Here is a 20,617-nt window from a genome sequence, read left to right as displayed (position 1 = left end):
ATAATTTACATAAAAAGTGTCAAGTGGACACTGATGTCTAGCTTCCCGACAAGCTAAACTTTGCTGCTTTGAGGATAAAACAGTGCCACCGACAAGGCCAGCTACAAAGGACTTCGGGCTCTCCATCTCCAACGTACAACCCTAGCTGCATCCTCAGAGCATGCGCAGACCAGCTGGCTCTCCCAATCCCAGTCTGCTGTCCCCACTTGCTTCAAGATGTCTACCATTGTTACTGTACCCAAGAAAGCAAAGGCAACTGAGCTAAATTACTATCGCCCTGTAGCACTCACTTCCGTCATCATGAAGTGCTTTGGGAGGCTAGTTAAGGATCATATCACCTCCACCTTACCTGACACCTACTTAAATTTGCTTACCGCCCCAATAGATCCACAGACAATGCAATCGCCATCGCACTGCCCTATCCCATCTGGACAAGAGGGATACCTATGTAAGAATGCTGTTCATTGACTATAGCGCACTCATCATTAAGCTTGGGGCTCTGGGCCTGAACCCCGCCCTGTGCAACTCGGTCCTGGACTTCCTGACAGGCCGCCCCCAGGTGTTGAAGGTAGGAAACAATACCTCCACTTCGCTGATCCTCAACACAGGGACCCCACAAGGGTGTGTGCTCAGCCCCCTTCTGTACTTCGTTTATCCATGACTGCGTGGCCACATAGCCTCCAACTCAATCATCAAGTTTGCAGACAACACTACAGTAGTATGCCTGATTACCAACAGTGACAGGAAACTACAGGGAAGAGGGGAGGGCCCTGGTTGAGTGGTGCCAGGAAAATAACCGCTCATCACTCAATGTCAACAAAACAAAGGAGCTGATCGTGGATTGTGGACTGATCGTGGACAGCAGAGGGAGCACGCCCCCATCCACATTGACAGGACCGCAGTGGAGAAGGATGAAAGCTTCAAGTTCCTGGACGTACACATCACTTACGATCTGAAACGGTCCACCCGCCTGGTACGGCAACTGCACCGCCCGCAACCGCAGGACTCTCCAGTGGGTTGTGTAGTCTGCCCAACGCATCACTGGGGGCACACTGCCTGCCCTCCATGACATCTACAGCACCCACTAGTCACTTTAATGTTTAAATACTGCTTTACTCATCTCATATGTATATAATGTATTTTAGTCAATGTCACTGTGACATTGCTCATCCTAATATTTTAGATTTTTCTTAATTCCATTTTTTGATTCCACCAGATCAGAGGCAGTAGGGATGAGCTCTTGATAAGTGTGAGAATTGGACCATATTCTGTCCTGCTAAGCATTCAAAATGTAATAAGTACTTTTGCGTGTCATGGAATATGTATGGAGTAAAAAGTACATTCTTTAGGAATGTAGTGAAGTCGATGTTTACATTTTTTTTTTAATGGTAAAGTACATATAGCCCAAAAAATCTACTTAAGTAGGACTTTAAAGTATTTTTTACTTAAGTACTCTGGATTTCACGATGCAGCAAATGTAATGCCACCTTAGCAATTAATGAAACATTTCACCATAGGCTAAGCTACATTGTTAACAAAAGTGGTGAGAGAATCATAATCAAACACACATCATGGGTGTCAAAGTGAATGAAACAAACATAGGCCTGTGTCATTTGTATCCACTTTTATTGAGGTTGATTCTGTCACAGGTAACAGCCCCAGGCAAAGGGTAATGGAGGTAAATGGTCTGGTGGAGTAACAGGATTCAGAACCAGAGACACCGTAACTCCAACTATTTCTTGCAGAAAAAAAGCACTCACTCATTGAAATGCAAGACGATCCAATCCATATAATGCAGCATTTAAAAAAGGACCTTCAGAGGTATACATTGCAGGCTATAAATAATTTGGAAGGTCTATTTTTCTATAGGATCACAGTGCTTTAGTAGTTCATTCAAATGACTTCGTCACATGATTTGGTCACCATCCATTGGCAACCGTTATTCAACTCAAGTCACGAAGGAGCTCTTCCAAACAAAGAAATTCCTCGTGAGACTAACCGAGGTAAAACTTGATCCCAGGAGAACATATTCAGTCACACTTACTGCCATAAATACTGCACAAACACACACCACACAAACAAACCAAACTAACTTGAGTTCCTTGGTACCAAATCCAGTACATTCATACAGTATGTAATACATGCAACAACCCTATCCCAGTCTGCTTAGTGACCATAACAAATGTCATATCTGAGTGAGAGGTTTATAAAACAGTGCTGTTAAGTTTTTAATCATATGTACAGGATACACATGGTATACACCGTCCAACAAAATGCTTACTTGCAGGTTTCTTCAACAATGCAACAACAAGAAATAGCTCAGACTGCCTATTCCTCCATTACCCTCTTCCGCCTCTTTGTTCCAAATCCTTCTACCCCTCTACTCGGCGCCCTGTCCTCCTCCTGTCTGCTCATCTCCCTTCTTCTTATGTCCAGAGACGATGTCATCGATGCGCAGCAACAAGATGGCTGTCTGGAGAAAGAAAGAAGGAGTACAAGGGAGTAGAACTGTATAGCCAAACAATATGTACAGTGCCTTCAGAAAGTATTCATACCCCCTTGACTTACACATTGTTACAACCTAAATTCAAAATGGATTAATAATCTCACCCCATAATGACAACATGTTTAGATATTTTAGCACATTTACACATGTTAGAATCACATTTGGCAGCGATTACAGCTGTGAGTATTTCTGGGGAAGTCTAAGAGCTTTGCACACCTGGATTGTACAATATTTGCACTTCTTTAAAATTATTTTTTATTCTTCACGCTCCCTCAAGTTGGTTTTGGATCATTGCTAGACAGCCATTTTCAAGTCTAGCCGTATATTTTCACGCCAATTTAAGTCAAAAACTATTACTCGGCCCCCCAGAAACATTCAATGTCATCTTGGTAAACAACTCCAGCGTAAAAAAAACATTAGGAACACCTTCATACCCCCCCCCTTTGCCCTCAAAACAGCCTCAATTCTTAGAGGAATGGACTCTACAAGGTGTCAAAAGCATTCCACAGGGATGTGGGCCTGTGTTGACTACGATGCTTCCCAGTTGAGTTAAGTTGGCTGGATGTCCTTTGGGTGGTGGACCATTCTTGATACACATGGGAAACTGTTGAGTGTGAAAAACCCAGCAGTGTTGCAGTTTGACACAAACCGGTGCGCCTCGCACCTACTACCATATCCCGTTGAAAAGGCACTTAAATATTTTGTCTTTCCCATTGACCCTCAACGGCACACATACAATCTTTCTGAATGCTTAAAAATATCTTTAACCCGTGTCCTCCCCTTCATCTACACTAATTGAAGTGAATTTAACAAGATACATCAATAAGGGATCATAGACTGACCAGGTGAAAGCGAGGTCACGGAAAGAGCAGGTGTTCTTAATGTTTGTTCACTCAGTTTATATTTGGCCTTGTGTTTAAGTTATTGTCCTGCTGAAAGGTGAATGTCTCCCAGTATTTGTTGGAAAGCAGACAACCAGGATTCTGCCTGTGCTTAGCTCTATTACTTTATTTTTTTAGGATAAAAATAAACTGTAGTCCTCACCAATGACAAGCATACCCATAACATGATGCAGCCACCACCATGCTTGAAAATATGAAGAGTGGTACTCTTGTGTTGTGTTGGATTTGCCCCAAACATAACGCTTTATATTAGGACATAAAACTAATTTCTTTGCAACTTTACTTTTAATGCATGTTGATACATCTTCAGTTCTCCTATTACAGCCTTTAAACACAAACTGTTTTAAAGTCACTATTGGCCTCTGAAATCCTTGAACGGTTTCCTTCCTCTACGGCAACTGAGGTAGGAAGGACGCCTGTATCTTTGTAGTGACTGGGTGTTTTGATATACCATCCAAAGTGTAATTAATAATTTCGCCATGCTCAAAAGGGATATTCAATGTCTGCTTTTTATTTTATACCCATCAAAAAATAGGTGTATTCTAGTCTAGGCTCATCCTATAAAACTACTGCTGTACACACTTTTTCTATTCATATACTGTCCATAATGTCTATACACACACCATCATATAAATATATATTCATTTCGGACTGACATTGCTCGTTCTGATATTTCATATATATAGTTTTGTTAGTTATTACTGCACTGTTGGAGCTCGAAACAAGCATTTCAATGCACCTGCAAAATATGTTTACGCAACCAACATTTGATTTGAGGTGCCCTTTGTGAGGCATTAGGAAACCTCCCGTCTTGGTAGTTGAATGTTTGAAATTCATTGCTCAGTTGAGGGACCTTACAGATATTCTCTGTACCCCACACATAGAATTAAGTAGTTATTCAAAAATCATGTTAAATGCTAGTATTGCCATGCAACTTATTATGGCGCTCGTTAAGAAAATGTTTTACTCCTGAACTTATTTAGGCTTGCCATAACAAAGGGGTTGAATACTTATTGCCTCAAGACATTCCAGCTTTTCATTTTTTATTAATTTGTAAAAATGTCTAAAAACATTCCACTTTAACATTACAGGGTATTTTGTGTAGGCCAGAGACAAAATCTCAATTTAATCCATTTTAAATTTAGGCTGTAAAAAATGTGGGAAAAGTAAAGAGGTGTGAATACTTTCTGAAGGCACTGTAACTAATGAACACTTGTGTAGCGCATCAATGCCCTCAACATTGAATTCAGCAGGTGGTTGGAAGTCTCACCTCTACTGCAGTCTTGTAGGTCTGGGCCTTGACGGCCAGTGGCTCCCAGATGCCCAGGGAGGTCATGTCAGCCAGGGTGCCAGTCTCTCCATTCACCCCCCACGACACACTGCCCTTCTGGGTGTGCTTGGCCTGGAGTGGGGATGGACCTCAGTAAAAAGGCCACTATAATGTACAGTAAAACCTCCATCTCCCTTTCACACCCTCTCTCACGCTTGCGAGATGGTATGAGGTTCTACCTTTGACTCTCTCAGTATCTGTCGCTCTCTTACCCTGAGGGAGGTCAGCACACGGATGGTGGAGGCGCCACAGTTCTGGATGAGGGTGCGGGGGATGACCTCCAGGGCCTGGGCCAGGGCACGGTAGGGCCACTGCTCCACGCCAGTGAGGGCTTTGGAGAGCTCCATCAGCCTCTGGGACACAGCCATCTCGGCAGCGCCACCGCCAGGCAGCAGGCTGGGCTCCAGCAGCACATTGCGGGTCACCTGCATGGCATCCTGCAGGTTACGCTCCACCTCCTGGGAGAAAGACGTAAATGGGGGAAAGAGAGAGATTTCAGAACACAAGTAAAAACCTAATTTAGTCTTGATAACTTGTGACTTACAAAACAAAACACAAAAAAAAAGGTTATAGGAGGGGAGTGGGGGAAGAAGAGACTCATCCCATTAAGGTCATTATTTACATTATCATCCCTCTCTTTTAGCACTTAGTGATTGTTACACAATAAAAAGAGCATATTATTTTGAAAGCTTTATTCTCAGTTTCTCACCGCCAGGATTTCCTTGCTGGCTCCTCTCAGCAGGATGGTGCAGGCTTTAGGGTCTTTGCACTCTGTGACGAAGGCAAAGTACTCGTCTCCAATCTTCTTGATCTCAAACAAGCCCGCCCCCAGTCCCACGTCCCCTTCGCGCAGCTCGTCCGTACGGCTGGCAATGCGTGCGCCACACGCCCTGAGGGGTAACAAGGAAATAGGTTAGAGCAGTAGTTGTGAAGACCATACACCCTGTTAAAGAAGCAGGAATAAACCAATAGTGCTCGGTCTTTCGCTAGCTATGTACATAGCTATGTACATAGTAACATGACACAGAGCAGAGCAAAACGGTGAAATTTAAACGTTTTTGTTTGCGATAATTGTCTCCGATAATTGATGTCACGTCAACAAAAAAACAATTGCTTTCAATTGGCTTACCTGGCGATCCGGTTGTTGTCAGTCTTTCTTACACGGCGAATAGCCGTGATGTTAGCCTTCATTAGGTAGTGCTGAGCCAAGTCTGAAGAGAGAGGCAAAATATAGTAAAGGTTAAATAAAAGTCAGTTGCATCAGACATAGGTCTTAACAAGAACAATGCATTTTGAAGCAGCGTGGGATACCCGAGACGCCCTTCTCTGTGAAGACGAGGTCTGGCTTGAGGCGGATGATGTCTTCACAGATCTGCTGGATGTACTCCTCCTCCATCTGCAGGATGCGGGCAAAGTCCTCCTCACGAGTGATCTCAATATCAGTCTGGCTCTCTCCCTTCTTGTACTCCAGGGAGCAGTCCAAAAGCACAATACGGGGATCCTTGATCATTCTGCGCATGCGCGGGTGGGTCACGTCCTTGTTTACCATCACACCTCTGAGCACGCACGAGTCCTCGATGATCCCACCGGGAACCTGGACAAACACATTAACACAGAGGATGAAGCAGAACTTGGACTGCACAGGAGAACAAATGTAAAAAAAAGACACTTTGACCCTTACCTTTTCTACTTTGGCGTACTTCTTGATGTCGATCTCCTTGCGTCCGTTCTCCTCCATCTCCACAGTTTTGACGGCGTCCAGGGCGATGCTGCAGGCCATGTCAGACCAGCGGCTCAGAGCCTTGGTGTTGATGGCAGAGTTGATGATCTTCAGCATCATCTCCCTGTCACTCACGTCCACTGGGGTGCTGGGAGGAGAAGAGAGTTGTTAAACAAATGTTGAGTGTGAAAGCGGTTGCCACCTAAAACAGTGGTTCTCAAACTGGGGGTCACGAGAAGGTTTTTGTGGGGGGGTTAAAACTGAATGAGAAAAATACATATTTTCCCTACAATTTAATAGGCTACAGATACCATTTGTATTGTATATTTATACATTTGCCTATTCGATCTGGTTGCTAACAAAATAATTTGGTACAATACTGTAGGCCTGTCTCAAACATCTCATCTGTGCCTCAGAAACAAAAAGTGTCTTGACTCTTGACCAGTCATCAGCATTTGGCACGCAAAGGCGGGCATGCATATCCAGGTTAATGACCAGAAAGCACTGGTTTCATTTTCTCCAGTTTTTGCTGGCAAAAACATAGTATGTTTAAATAAATAAAAAATTTAGCAATGTGCTACAGACGCATCTTTGCCAGAATAGGCTTTCTGGCGATTCAATGATCATTTTCATACTTCAGACAGATCTAGGCCAAGTTTGGGTGGCAACTGGCTATCTGTCTGAAGATAAAATAGCTGTAACGTCGCACTGCCTTCAATACATATGGGATGAAGATGTAATACATTTACCAGAATATGTTACAATATTTGTGAGGAAGAAAAAGGCTGCAGACAGACCATGCTTTCAAGCCGATCCTGCAACATACAGGTTGGCCGTAACCTGCTTGCTCTGGACTCCAGAGAAGTAACATGACATTGGCTGCTAAGATGAATGACTTCCACCTTAAAATGCAGGTCTAAAACATATCTTGCGTTTTGAAAATGGATCACTGTTTGACATGAAACATGCAGTGACCAGAAAAAGTATTTGGGCCAAAGCTCTAGACTTCATATAAAATCACAGATTAATGGCAATCACAGATTTGCATGAGAAGTGAAGTTATACAGATGTCAAGTTAGAATTCAGCCCTTAACGATTAAAAGGTTGTGTGTGGGTGGGCGGTAGAGGCTGGAACAGTACCTGATATCTTTGAGCAGGTTGAGCATATCATCCAGGGCATGTCTGTAGGCGCTAATGACAACGGTCGGGTGCATCTGCTGCTCCAAGAACTGCTCTGACACAGACAGCATCTCACCCGCTAGAGAGATGAACAAAATGTATGGATGTCTCCCCGGCTATGGCTGTCGATGCCCCCTTCTGTGGCCGAAACACCCCCTAAATAAATCCACGTCTTGTGGCCAAAGTGGCCGTTGTGCCCTTGGGCTAAATATAATACAAATTCCCTTCTCCCAGATGCCAATCGCCCTGCTCCGAAGCACCCCTCACTCACATGGCTCTTTCAGATATTTATATTCTTATTAGTCAATGCCTATCACGTGATCAGGTCCTTTTCACAGGCATCGCAGCTCCGAAGTAGACTACTAGTGATGTCAGAAACATTGGGGATGCAAACGGCGCGTGCATCCTTACAGAATTCCCAGGCACATATTGAAGACGTTAGAACTGTCCATGTTTACTTTGTCCGGCAACAAGATGAGTAACAGCAAAAGCACTAACCTATGTCAATCTACTATCTCACATATTACATAAATTGACCTATTCTATGGGTCAGCTTGTCGTTCTGTACCAGAAAGAAACATTCCAAACAGACGCTCTGGGACAGTTGTGGGATGATAGACCCCAGATAAATATTACTACTGTACATCAAAACAACATTTTAAAAGCAATGAGGCTGATGCAACAGATCAGAATTTCTATATTAAAATGTTAATAACCTATTATTTCTTCACATTATAAGCGCAGCAATGCGCATACGGCAGCAGGCTATAAATGTTCCAACATGCTATTAGCAGGAACGGTCTATCAGGTTGCGTGAAAAACACAGCTAATGGGACATAGAGTTAAAATGTACATTTTTTTTTTAATTAAAAAAATTAATATAAAAATTTATATTAATCAGGCCCTATTCATTTCTGCATACTTTTAACTCAGATCTCGTACGCGGACAGATAATTGCGTAGTTGGTACGCAAAACATGTGCATGTTGGCAGGTGTGCAATTAGCCCAACATCGCCCGGGTTTGGCCGGTGTAGACTGGCATTTTAAATACGATTTCTTTCTGAACAGATTTGCCTAGTTAAATAAAGGTTAAAAAAAATCCCCAAAATGGCCTTGCCCCTAAAACCACAAAATTCTTGGCCTGGTTGAGACACAGGAGTAATACATGAAGAATAGGCTGGATTGGATTACTAGTGTACTCCTACTATGAGAATAGACCTGATGGTGCAGTGTATTTATTCACAGTATTGGGCATGTGGTGACTCACCCAGGATGATGACAGAGGTGGTGCCGTCTCCCACCTCCTCGTCCTGAGTGCGGCTGATCTCAATCATGGACTTGGCAGCCGGGTGCTGGACCTGGATCTGTGGAAGCAGACAGGGGGAAGGAGGTGGGCTTTGTACTGGGGCACTGAACATTGATATTTTCTGCATGGACGTATTGGGAATCATAGCAAGTGTGCTCTTCTCACCTCTCTCAGGATAGCGTTGCCATCGTTGGTCATCACAATCCCACCCATGGGGTCCAAAAGCATCTACACACAAAGCATGTTATGGTTTCCCCAATTCAAGTGCTACCATAAAGTATGTTTCAAGCAAAACTGTGACAAAAACCTGAGGATAAAAAGAAACCTATAACTCACTTTCATCATGGCCCTTGGTCCCAGGCATGTTCTGATGACGTCTGCGATCGTCTACAACACACACACGAAAAAAGGTTTATCTATATAGTGTCAACAAGCAATGCATCATAGCTATCCTACATTCCTCATCAATTGAGCTACAGAAGCAATGTAATGGGTAGGGATGTGAAGATACCAGTATCGCAATATTTGTTCCATGGCAAAAATGAAAAAGCAGACTCTCTTTGGTCCTTAAACACCTGCTGTATGTAAAATAATGTGTGCTATAGCTTGGAAAATAAATGTGACTCTAGATGACAACATGTTTGTTTCCAACATTAGGGCTGCTTTCCAAAAGAAGTTTAGACCGCTTCATGCCTCCCCCATGCTAGCAATTATCACGATACTGGTATCATCCCAGCCCTAGTACTGGGCCCCATAGTCAGCAATTAAACATACAATTATGTTGAAATAACATAGCTAGAAACCATGTTAATTCAACCAAGTACAGTGGAAGACACTAACTAATGGGCCCTCACCTTGGCTGCACTGATATTTCCGGTCTGAACCTTCCGTCCAGACTCCCTCTTCATATTCTGGCCTGTAGGGAACATGAGAACGGAGTTTATACTATATTGTGTAAAATATTGCTGCAAAAACACAGCAGACCAAAACATCATTACAGCAATAAGTCTAGTTACCTCTGTGATCCAACCAGTCTACGTTTGTTCTACACCTTTTGATTTCCATGTACAAATTAAGATCCCACATCTGTAGCTCACTAGCTACCTAACTACATCATACAATAGCTAGCTAGGCGTATCGTGTGTGGATTATGGATGTCTCGTATTTTGGAAGGCTGACATTTTACAATGTAATAATATGCCTTGCAGCTAACAGATACATAGTTACTAAACGACACACAAATACAGCACCAAAGTTGGCTTAAATCATCTGACATGCTAGTTACTGACATGCAGGAGCTGTCTGATGTTGACATGCCTGGAAGCTCCGACGACCAGGTTCAAATTGCAGTGATTTGAGTCAAACTTTGAGTTTCACTAATGTTGCCGACCAGATGGGCAGGACTCCCGTGTTTTTAGCCCCAATTGGTCAACAGCAACCAAACTAGCTAAAATTTGCTAGCAATAAATTATTGTCAATGTGTAACGTCATTGCAAATTGTATTCTTGAGAATGGACATTTTAGTTGAGCACTTAACGTTAGCGGTTGTGTCAAATGTACTGTAACCAGCCAGATAGGGTTTTTGTAACGTTACGGCCAAGAAAGTCATACAAAGAGCAAGTTAGCCTACTAGCTAAATACCTTGCTAACGCTAACTAGCACTGTCAGTGGTCGGCAAGGAAGCAGAAGCACATGCTTTGTTGCTGGCTACCTGTGTAGCCGGTTGTCAGGATATTACAAACGACAAAAACATCCAAATGCGTCACATTTCCAACGAAATAAAAGTCAAGATGTTACATTTCTCGTTGCTTGTGGTTTTTCTATCAACTTACTCAACACGAGAACCTGTTGGCCCATCATCGTGACAGTGTGTGTGGGACAACGGCCTGGAACCTTCTGGGCAGCACAAGAGGAAGAAGATCCAGATGCGGGGCGGATTTCTTCCAGTGTGTTAACCAATAACCTTCGAGCAAATCATAATGTACTGTGACTTCCACCAGTTGGGGGAACCGGGGTAAACGCAACAGGCTTGTGAGACACACCCTGTATCATATATTCATTGCAATGTACAAAACCAAGCAACTCCATATACAGTAATCCATCTAGACCTTTTCTGAAATTCAAGGATACCTGTATTACAGGATGTTCCCTTCTTGTTATTTTATTGAAGGAAAAAAAATGATATAATGACAATACCAAACCACTATGTTGTATTTATTTTACCTTTATTTAACGAGGCAAGTCAGTTAAGAACAAATTCTTATTTACAATGACGCCCGAAACCGGACGACGCTGGGCCAATTGTGCGCCGCCCTACTAATGCAGGGATCAACTTGATTCAGAAGCAAGCCATTTTTTTCTGGAGCGGAACATAATTACAAATAATTTGTAGACTGCAAATTGACCGCAAGAAGCCCAAACATATATTTGTCTAAAACAATCATTTCAGACCTTCCTTACATTTCTATACGATCACGTCTCTCTATTATGTGTGGGAACACTTCGGAACAGATTTCTTAAAATTAAAATCACTTTGAGCTGATGTCCTAGTGTTATTAGTTTTTTATACTGAACAAAAATATAAACGCAACATGCAACAATTTCATTGATTTTACTGAGTTACAGTTCATATGAGAAAATCAGTCAACTGAAATAAATTCAATAGGCCCTAATCTATGGATTTCACATGAATTGGAATACAGATATGCATCTGTTGGTCAAAGATACCTTAAAAAAATGGGCCTCAGGATCTTGTTATGGTATTTTGTGCATTCAAATTGCCATCGATAAAATGCAATTGTATTCAATTGTGTTCGTTGTCTGTAGATTATGCAGGCCCATACCATAATCACACCACCAGCATGGGACACTTTGTTCACAATGTTGACATCAGCAAACCACTCGCCCACACAACGCCATACACGTGGTCTGAGGTTGTGAGGCCAGTTAGACAGAAAGCCAAATGTTCTAAAATGATTTTGGAGGTGGCTTATTGCAGAAAAATGCACATTAAATTATCTGGCAACAGCTCTGGTGGACATTCCTTCAGTCAGCATTCCAACTGCATGCTCCTTCAACTTGCAACATCAGTGGCATTGCGTTGTGTGACAAAAACTGCACATTTTAGAGTTGCCTTTATTGTCCCAAGCACAAGGTGCACCTGTGTAATGATTATGCTGTTTAATCAGCTTCTTAATATGACACCTGTCAGGTGGAGGGATTATCTTGGCAAAGGAGAAATACAAAATTTGAGCGAAATAAGCTTTTGTGCGTATGGAACATTTCGGGGATCTTTTATTTCAACTCATGAAACATGGGACCAACACTTTACATGTCGCGTTTATATTTTTGTTCAGAGTATGTCCGACAATGAGTATGTCCAACACAAAAAAACATGTTTGTTTAAATATATATATTTTGGGGGGCTCGCCAGTTGGGGAACGCTGCACTGTGTCCAGAAAACAAAATATATGTATTCACTGATGTAAGTATGGTAACTGTGTTACTACGTTGTACGACAGTAGACTATTGTCTGACTGTTTTCCAGAAGGAAGTCAAAGAAACAACAAAGACCGATTTTTTAAAAATGGTACCAGAATCGTTTAAGTGAGAAAACGCCAAAGACATATCTCAATTTCTTAGCAGATCAAAAATAAATATACTAAGGATAATGGGTCCTCTGAGTGCAAAACTCTAGCAACATGTACATCAATAAATTATAAGGCTCTGTCCAAAAAGAGACAATTAAGATAGCAAATATCCTTTGTTTTCACACATTATGTACAAAGTATGTTGCTTCCTGTATACTCTATTCAATAAATATGACTACACACACACACACACACACACACACACACACACACACGTCCTTCATAGCCACATCCAAACATTGTATAGGCCTTTCAGAAGTTAGTTGCTCTAAAAATCCCTGGCAAAATGGCATATAATGATAGAAACATAAATAGAAACCTGAATATTCAAAAACATAGGGTGCAAACATTTGTTTTCAAGAACACCATGGTGGCTACTTGTAATTTTTGCCAATCTGAATATTGCCTTTACAGTATTTCCAATATGGTTAATTTGATATTGGCATGGACAAAAAAAAAGAGAAGGAGAATGGGTTGGGATGTTTTGGGTTTTGTATGCAGTCAGGAGGCAGATAGATCAGGAGTGAAGTGGTTGGTTGGTTGTTGGTGCTGTCTGGAATGACACCAACTCAGTAGCTCAAGCGCACATATATAAAGACCAGCAGGTAATTATACCCGTCTGAACTTTTTTTTTTAGAACTAGGAAATATGGAGCCATTTCAGAGGATTTTACACAAGCAAGCATCATTGGTGGAATGGATGGTATGGCTTATGATGGTAAGGAAGACGGATGGTTCTGAGATAGAGGAGAGACGATAAGTCAAGATCTATATAGAAATAGATGTTATTACAGTATCATTATACAGCATATATTAATCTCACGGTATTTTATGCATGACAAACCTACAACACACTGAACCTTGGTGAGTTCATGCCGTTGATGTACATTTTGATTTAGCCTTTATACGAATGGAAATTGGGAAGGTTTGGTTCAGTCTTATGACAAGAAAATCAGCCTCATCTCTCTTCCAGGTCACTTGACTTTAGAAGCTGGCAGTCCTCACTCATTGTTTCTCTTCTTCTGTAGAAATGCTATTCCTCCTCCTGATCAATTACTAGGGGCTCTGTTCCTGAAGCGTCAAACATGTAACTTGGATTTCATTCAAATCTGTTGTTTCAAGGGAAAAAAAACTTTGTGGGTAGAGTTTCTGGAGTGTTATTTCATCAGAAATAAAGAATCTCAGCAGAAGTTGTGACTCTTCAGGAACAGCGTATCCAAAATCGCAATTCCAGGGGTCTCAAGCTACATTTCCCATCATACACCCCTGCCATCGCCTAACTTCTGTTCACAAGTCTTCTCTCACGCCGCTGACAACGGGGATGTGCGAGGCTTCTCTCTTCAAGTACTTGATGAAGTCCTTCACTTCACGGGCTCCCTGGAATTACAGAGGAAAACATTTTAAGCTCCCTTTGTAACCCAACATATACAATCTTTGATACATCAGTATATGCAGTGTTCCCCTAAGATTTTTTTCAGCAGCGGTGGCAAATCTAGTGGGTGAAGTAGTTTTGTGAGCCATTGCTTTCAGTCATTGCGCTAACGCCAGTTTGCAAATTCCTTCAAACTGCACACAGACATAAAAATGGTATCCATTAGTTTATTTGACTCGGTAAGTACAAAAAGGGATTAATTGCGAAAATTGTGCACTATCCCTTTAAAAGCATGTTTCGGCAAAAATATCTCTATATATATAAATTAATACAAATAAATATTATATATATATATAAATCTTGTAAATATATTTTTGGGGAGTGGTGGGACGCCACTGCTAAATTAATATAGGGGAAACACTGGTATATGACTAGTTTGTGTCTGCTTATGTAAAATGGAAATAACAGTTTAGGGAGATTTCACCTCATATCGTTTGGGTTGGTCCTTCTTGTCTGCCCGAGCAAAGTAGATGGTGGGAAACCTACAGAACAACACATGAGCGAGAGAAACACAATGAATGAATGACCAGAGACAGGGTGAAAATGAATGGAAAGATAAGTGAGAGCTGATAGAAGGGAAAGGATAACCAGGTGATAAAGTGTGATGTCTCACCCTTGCACATCAAAGCCTTGTGGAACATCATTGGCTGTAGCATCCATCTTGGCAATGACAATATTAGGGTCAGAGTAGAGCTGAGAAGAAAACAGGAGAAATAACCAATGAGAACAAAAGGGTTTACTTGGCTTTAGCTCTTTTCCTTAGTTTACTGACAAATTACAATTTTCAATGCATACAATTGTTCTGAGGAAAGCCATAATAGTAAACAGTGGCAGTAAATAAAATATTCTGTTCTAGATTTAAATTACTTAAAATGTGGCATTGGTGAGTCTGTGTATGTAGTCTTTCTCACCTGTTCTGCCAACTCCTTGTACTTGGGCTCCAGGCTCTTACAGTGACCACACCAGGGGGCATAGAACTCAATCAGCACGTCCTTCTCAGGGTCATTCACAATCTCCTCAAATGACTCTGCTACCACTACCTGGGAGTGGACACACACACACAATAAATGTGAATTGTCACGACAACAAAATCAGAAACACAAATGTACTGTGATTGAGTATTGAAAAATAACACAGAAATACAGACATTCGTTCACATAGACAAACAAACATACCTTGACAGGACCCTTGTTTTTCTCAGGGATGGGCTCCGACTTGATGTAACGTTTTAGTCGTCCAGCAAAGTAATCCTCCAGGAATCTTTCCAGGGACTTCCCATCTCTCCTGTTAAATAGGTTCAACAGCAAACATAATTAGTAGGGTTGTACATGGTGGAACTTAAAGGGTTAGACTTAGAACCTCAACTAAACTCAGCAAAAAAAGAAACGTCCTCTCATTGTCAACTGCGTTAAATTTTCAGTAAACTTAACATGTGTAAATATTTGTAGGAACATAACAAGATTCAACAACTGAGACATAAACTGAACAAGTTCCACAGACATGTGACTAACAGAAATGGAACAATGTGTCCCTGAACAATGGGGGGAGGGGGTCAAAATCAGAAGTAACAGTCAGTATCTGGTGTAGCCACCAGCTGCTTTATGTACTGCAGTGCATCTCCTCCTCATGGACTGCACCAGATTTTCAAGTTCCTGCTGTGAGATGTTACCCCACTCTTCCACCAAGGCACCTGCAAGTTCCCGGATATTTCTGGGGGGAATGGCCCTAGACCTCACCCTCCGATCCAACAGGTCCCAGATGTGCTCAATGGGATTGAGATCCAGGCTCTTCGCTGGCCATGGCAGAACATTGACATTCCTGTCGTGCAGGAAATGGCATTGTCATGCTGGATGGTCATGTCAGGATGAGCCTGCAGGAAGGGTACCACGAGGGAGGAGGATGTCTTCCCTGTAATGCACAGTACTGAGATTGCCTGCAACGACAACAAGCTCAGTCCGATGATGCTGTGACACACCGCCCCAGACCATGACGCACCCTCCACCTGCAAATCAATCCTGTTCCAGAGTACAGGCCTCGGTGTAACGCTCATTTCTTCTACGATAAACGCAAATCCGACCATCACTCTTGATGAGACAAAACCACAACTTGTCAGTGAAAAGCACTTTTTGCCAGTCCTGTCTGGTCCAGCAACTGTGGGTTTGTGCCCATAAGTGACGCTGTTGCCGGTGATGTCTGGCAAGGACCTGACTTACAACAGGTCTACAAGCCCTCAGTCCAGCCTCTCTCAGCCTATTGCGGACAGTCTGAGCACTAATGGAGGGATTGTGCGTTCCTGGTGTAACTCGAGCGGTTGTTGTTGCCATCCTGTACCTGTCCCGCAGGTGTGATGTTCAGATGTACCGATCCTGTGCAAGTGTTGTTACACGTGGTCTGCCACTGCGAGGATGATCAGCTGTCCATCCTGTCTCCCTGTAGCGCTGTCTTAGGCGTCTCCCAGTACAGACATTGCAATTTATTGCCCTGGCCACATCTGCAGTCCTATTTCCTCCTTGCAGCATGCCCAAGGCACGTTCACACATATGAGCAGGGACCCTGGGCATCTTTCTTTTGGTGTTTTTCAGAGTCAGTAGAAAGGCCTCTTTAGTGTCCTAAGTTTTCATAACTGTGACCTTAATTGCCTACTGTCTGTAAGCTGTTATTGTCTTAACGATCGCTCCACAGGTGCATGTTCATTAATTGTTTATGGTTCATTGAACAAGCATGGAAAACAGTGTATAAACCCTTTACAATGAAGATCTGTGAAGTTATTTGGATTTTTACAAATTATCTTTGAAAGATAGGGTCCCGAAAAAGGGACATTTCTTTTTTTTGCTGAGTATATGTCTAACTCACGTGAACTCCTCCCTCATGGTGTACTTGAAGCCCTGTTGTGTTCTGATGGTTACGAAGGGCAGATCTCCTCCGTCTGACGCACCCAGACCAAACTCCTCCTCTAGCTCATCCACAAAGTCCCTGCGATTGGCCACGGCAAAACTCAGGCCCTGGGACGCAAACTGATAACCCACCTTCATCACTCTGAGAAGAGAAAATGAACGACATTTAATAATAATGATAAGAAACTTATATACCACCTTGTGCAATATTTGGAATTCAGGTATTATATGTACTGTATGTAGGATAAAATCAAAATACATATCTACATTACTACTTGGTCACACTTTACGTTGCCCAATGACCATGTAAGGTAATAATAGTATCTCAATATCATCCCATAAAAAAAAATGTGTAACAATTGTAACCAATACAATAATAACATACCTACTATGAATTCAGTATCAAATTAAAAACAGAACTGAACTAAAAGAGAAAGTTGCTATTAAGTGTGGGTCATCTGATATTAGTGTGGTTTAAAGTGTTGTGGTATTGGAGGTGTACCAACCTGTTCCTCCAATAGTTGGAGCCTTTGGGGTTCCGAAGGTAGTCCAAATCATAGTACGCAGTCAACAAGTCCTGCCCCTTCAGCTTATCTCTGTTCTCATTGGTCAGATGGGGGCACATTCCAAAACTGACAAAAGGAAACAGGAAGACCAATAATGTTAGACACTCAAGTAGAGGTAGAGAGGGAAAGAGAGATGGGGATATGAAAAAGAGAGTGATATGATAGAGAGATAGAGACACTAATGTAACAGACATTCAGGTGATGGATTTAGAGTAGACAGACGGGAGCAGTAGTCTTACATGTTGTCTCTGATGAAGCGGCGCAGTGTGTGGGTGGTGATGGTCTCTGTAAACCGCAGCACGCTCTCCTCAAACTTACCGCTCAGCCTTGGGGGCCTGAACAGCAGAACACTCCTGGAGAGATGCAGGAGAGAGCGATAAGATGGTAGTTGATCAGTCTGTTAGTCAACCTTGTACAGTCACACTATAGCAGTGTTTCTCAGTCCATTCCTGGGTGTACACAATTTTGCTATAGCCCAGCACTAAGACACCTGATTTACCTCAACAGGGTTCTCTATCACGCTCACTTCTTCCCAGTCTCTTCCTATCCCTCCCCATCTCTCTACACCTTCCTCCCACTCACTCACTCACTCACTCACTCACTCACTCACTCACTCACTCACTCACTCACTCTGTGTCCACCCCGTGTTTGAGGCCCAGGGTCATGTTGATGGTGTGGGCGAAGCGGAAGTGGTCCCTCATGACGCCGGCCGCCTTCAGAAACTCTGCCAGCTGAGCACTGTCAGGCCCAGAGAAGAACCCTGGGAGTAGAGCGATAAGTATAGAGAGAAAGTACATTAGCCCTTTCCAACACTGCCAGTGTTGCATTCACTTCTCACAAGGCTTTTCAGAGCAGTGGACATCAATTAAATGATGGCCAATGTGAAAAGTGCAGATTCAGGGAACCAAAGATTCAGTTAAGAACAAACAGGTAACTATACTCTTCTAGAGTATGACGTACCCACTACACTGGCGTCAAAGTGGTTGACAAAGGCCTCGACATCTGCCTCGCTACGCAGAGTAACCGAGTTGGGCCCAGCTTGCTTCTTCATGTAGTGGACAATCCCATCTGTTTGTATGCAGACAAATGCATTAGTAGGCCTACGTGATTAGTGTACTTTAAATAACGCTTAAAATCACACACACCTGCTGAGCGTGGTCCGTCATAGGACGAGGAGTCTTCTCCGTTTCTGAATATCTTGAGTGTGGGGTACCCTGTGACCCCGAAACGCCCGCATGTGTCTGGGCTCGCTGTGCAATCCACCTGAGGGGTGAGAGAGTGAGATGGACAGAAGAGATACAGAGGATGGGGAGGTAGAGAGAGAGAAAGGGATAGATAGTCAGAGTAAAACAATTATAGAAAGCAAAGGAGGAGTGAGAAAAAGTGGGAGAAAGAAAACGATAGGGAGATGCCAAAGGCAATAGACCCATCTGTGTTTTCAAACATTGCTGCAGGAGGGCGATATGCACAAGTTGGTGGCAAAACACATTGGAGTTCTTTTTTGGGGGAAAGGCTCTATTTCGGAGTGCATTTCACACTACTTTTGGATTACAATTATATTTTAAGGCTCGCGTGAATGTCCTGCTTAATATCATAGTGTCATCATCGCAAATAAACTGCATTATACATTTTCTTTTTTAACACTTCAACCAGAAAGATTGCTCTTTGGCTAGCTTTAGCTACAGCCTATGTAGCAAAACAACAGCTGCATCCAAGTTATTTTGCTAAGATCAAAACCAAACAGAAACTTAGCAACTTTTCAAGCAAGAATCGAAACATCATTGTAAGCGTATGAAACCCCGAAAAGTGATTTTGTTTAGAAGTAATAAAAACGTAAATACAGGATGTTTCATGGGCGCATACGTCGATGCCTTTCTTACTGCAGCCAAGAGTAGGGTGCATCTGTGCGTGAACGTCGGCGTCACTGTGTCGTGCACTGGAAAGGGGTCTATATAAAGTACATTAGCCCCTTTCATATAATGTCCTTGGGTTATATAACTAGCAACTGTACCACAAATTTGCAAACAAAATACATTGGTATCTATTCCGATAAAGTGGTGTGGTAGCTTTATCATACCTTAGCAAGTGGCACTGTCCCTTTAAGTCGACTAGCTGCGGTCTCAAAATCTGGGGCTAGTTTCTTACAATGTCCACACCTGCGAAGCAAATAATGAAAATATAGATTACTGGAGATATAATCCAAGGAACTGAATATGAAGTGACAGGCAATACAAATGATACCATAGTTATGCGTGGGTATAAATGTGTTATACCTGTAAAACTCATAAGCAAATTGGGGTTATAAAGACATAATATTGCCAATTTTGAAAACATATCAATAGCTGATACTATTTGCACAGAGCGGCCAACATGCTACTAGCTAGCTTGCATTGATACAGTAGCTACTTGCCTTGAGTTTGACAGCTGAAACAAAGAATATAGTTAGCTGGCTAACGGAACACGTCTTGGACAGTTGCCTAGAGTAGATCATGTACTTACATATTTGCCTTAAATTACATTGCACGTCTATAAATGACAATGGATATAGACATAAGGGAATGTTTCCATTTCTCACCACGGAGCGTAGAATTTCACTAACATCGTCTCGTGCTCCGCTGCCAGGTAATCGAAATCCGCGTCCCCTAGCTCTAGCACATCACCCCGTGCGACTACCGCGCCAGAAAATATTACAACCGATAACATGAAAGCAGGGATGAGCGACAAAAAGGAAGCCATATTTCTAAATCCTTAAAGTGAACAGGATTGTCAAATACAATACAGAAACAAAGAGCACATATGTTGTGGGGGAAAAAAGGACCCTAGCTGTCACCCTGCGGCTCCTCTTTCCGGAAAAAGACGAGTGGACAATTGAAAGGCGGGACATAAACGGAATATGAAGGAAACTGACTTTGTCATTGGTCGAGGAGGACATACATTGATGCGATGTAAGTAGTACATCGGTCCACTTTGATGTCAATCATAGTGCAACCAAGGTCCATATCATCACACATGACAGGCTTCATACAGTTCAAGTACAGAGCACCTGTCCCAAATATACGCCATCAATTTACAGACATCAAATAGTATAAGTAAGAATCCCATTCATGTTTTATTTCAACACACCAATAAACTG

The 20,617-nt window shown here is 42.4% G+C and overlaps 2 protein-coding genes across 3 annotated transcripts; both read right to left on the bottom strand.

The window, feature by feature from the left end:
* Positions 1–1,607: 1,607 nt before the first annotated feature.
* Positions 1,608–10,875, bottom strand: LOC135552158 (T-complex protein 1 subunit gamma). Its single transcript, XM_064983605.1, has 13 exons — positions 10,776–10,875; positions 9,798–9,859; positions 9,280–9,330; positions 9,109–9,171; positions 8,905–9,001; positions 7,599–7,716; positions 6,420–6,606; positions 6,050–6,332; positions 5,868–5,949; positions 5,448–5,628; positions 4,951–5,196; positions 4,679–4,810; positions 1,608–2,473 (listed from the first exon to the last, which is right to left on the bottom strand). Exons 1-13 carry the CDS (start codon positions 10,801–10,803, stop codon positions 2,381–2,383), a joined length of 1,623 nt encoding a protein of 540 aa, XP_064839677.1. The 5' UTR covers positions 10,804–10,875; the 3' UTR covers positions 1,608–2,380.
* A 1,344-nt stretch (positions 10,876–12,219) lies between these two features.
* On the bottom strand, positions 12,220–20,336 carry LOC135552157 (protein disulfide-isomerase A3-like). 2 transcript variants are annotated; one of them, XM_064983602.1, is made up of 13 exons: positions 20,060–20,336; positions 19,562–19,640; positions 18,630–18,747; positions 18,445–18,552; positions 18,115–18,244; positions 17,724–17,837; positions 17,425–17,550; positions 16,878–17,060; positions 15,200–15,308; positions 14,936–15,064; positions 14,638–14,717; positions 14,449–14,506; positions 12,220–13,969 (listed from the first exon to the last, which is right to left on the bottom strand). In XM_064983602.1, the coding sequence occupies exons 1-13, from the start codon at positions 20,218–20,220 to the stop codon at positions 13,880–13,882; spliced, it is 1,485 nt and encodes a 494-aa protein (XP_064839674.1). In that variant the 5' UTR covers positions 20,221–20,336; the 3' UTR covers positions 12,220–13,879. The 2 variants fall into 2 exon arrangements, with proteins under 2 accessions (XP_064839674.1, XP_064839675.1); XM_064983603.1 differs by lacking the exons at positions 19,562–19,640; positions 20,060–20,336 and adding an exon at positions 19,326–19,533.
* Positions 20,337–20,617: the final 281 nt, after the last annotated feature.

Source organism: Oncorhynchus masou, chromosome 13 (assembly GCF_036934945.1).
Source record: "Oncorhynchus masou masou isolate Uvic2021 chromosome 13, UVic_Omas_1.1, whole genome shotgun sequence".
In the NCBI taxonomy this organism is placed as follows: domain Eukaryota; kingdom Metazoa; phylum Chordata; class Actinopteri; order Salmoniformes; family Salmonidae; genus Oncorhynchus; species Oncorhynchus masou.
Note: the sequence above shows the minus strand (reverse complement) of the source record. Positions and strands in the feature narration are given on the sequence as shown.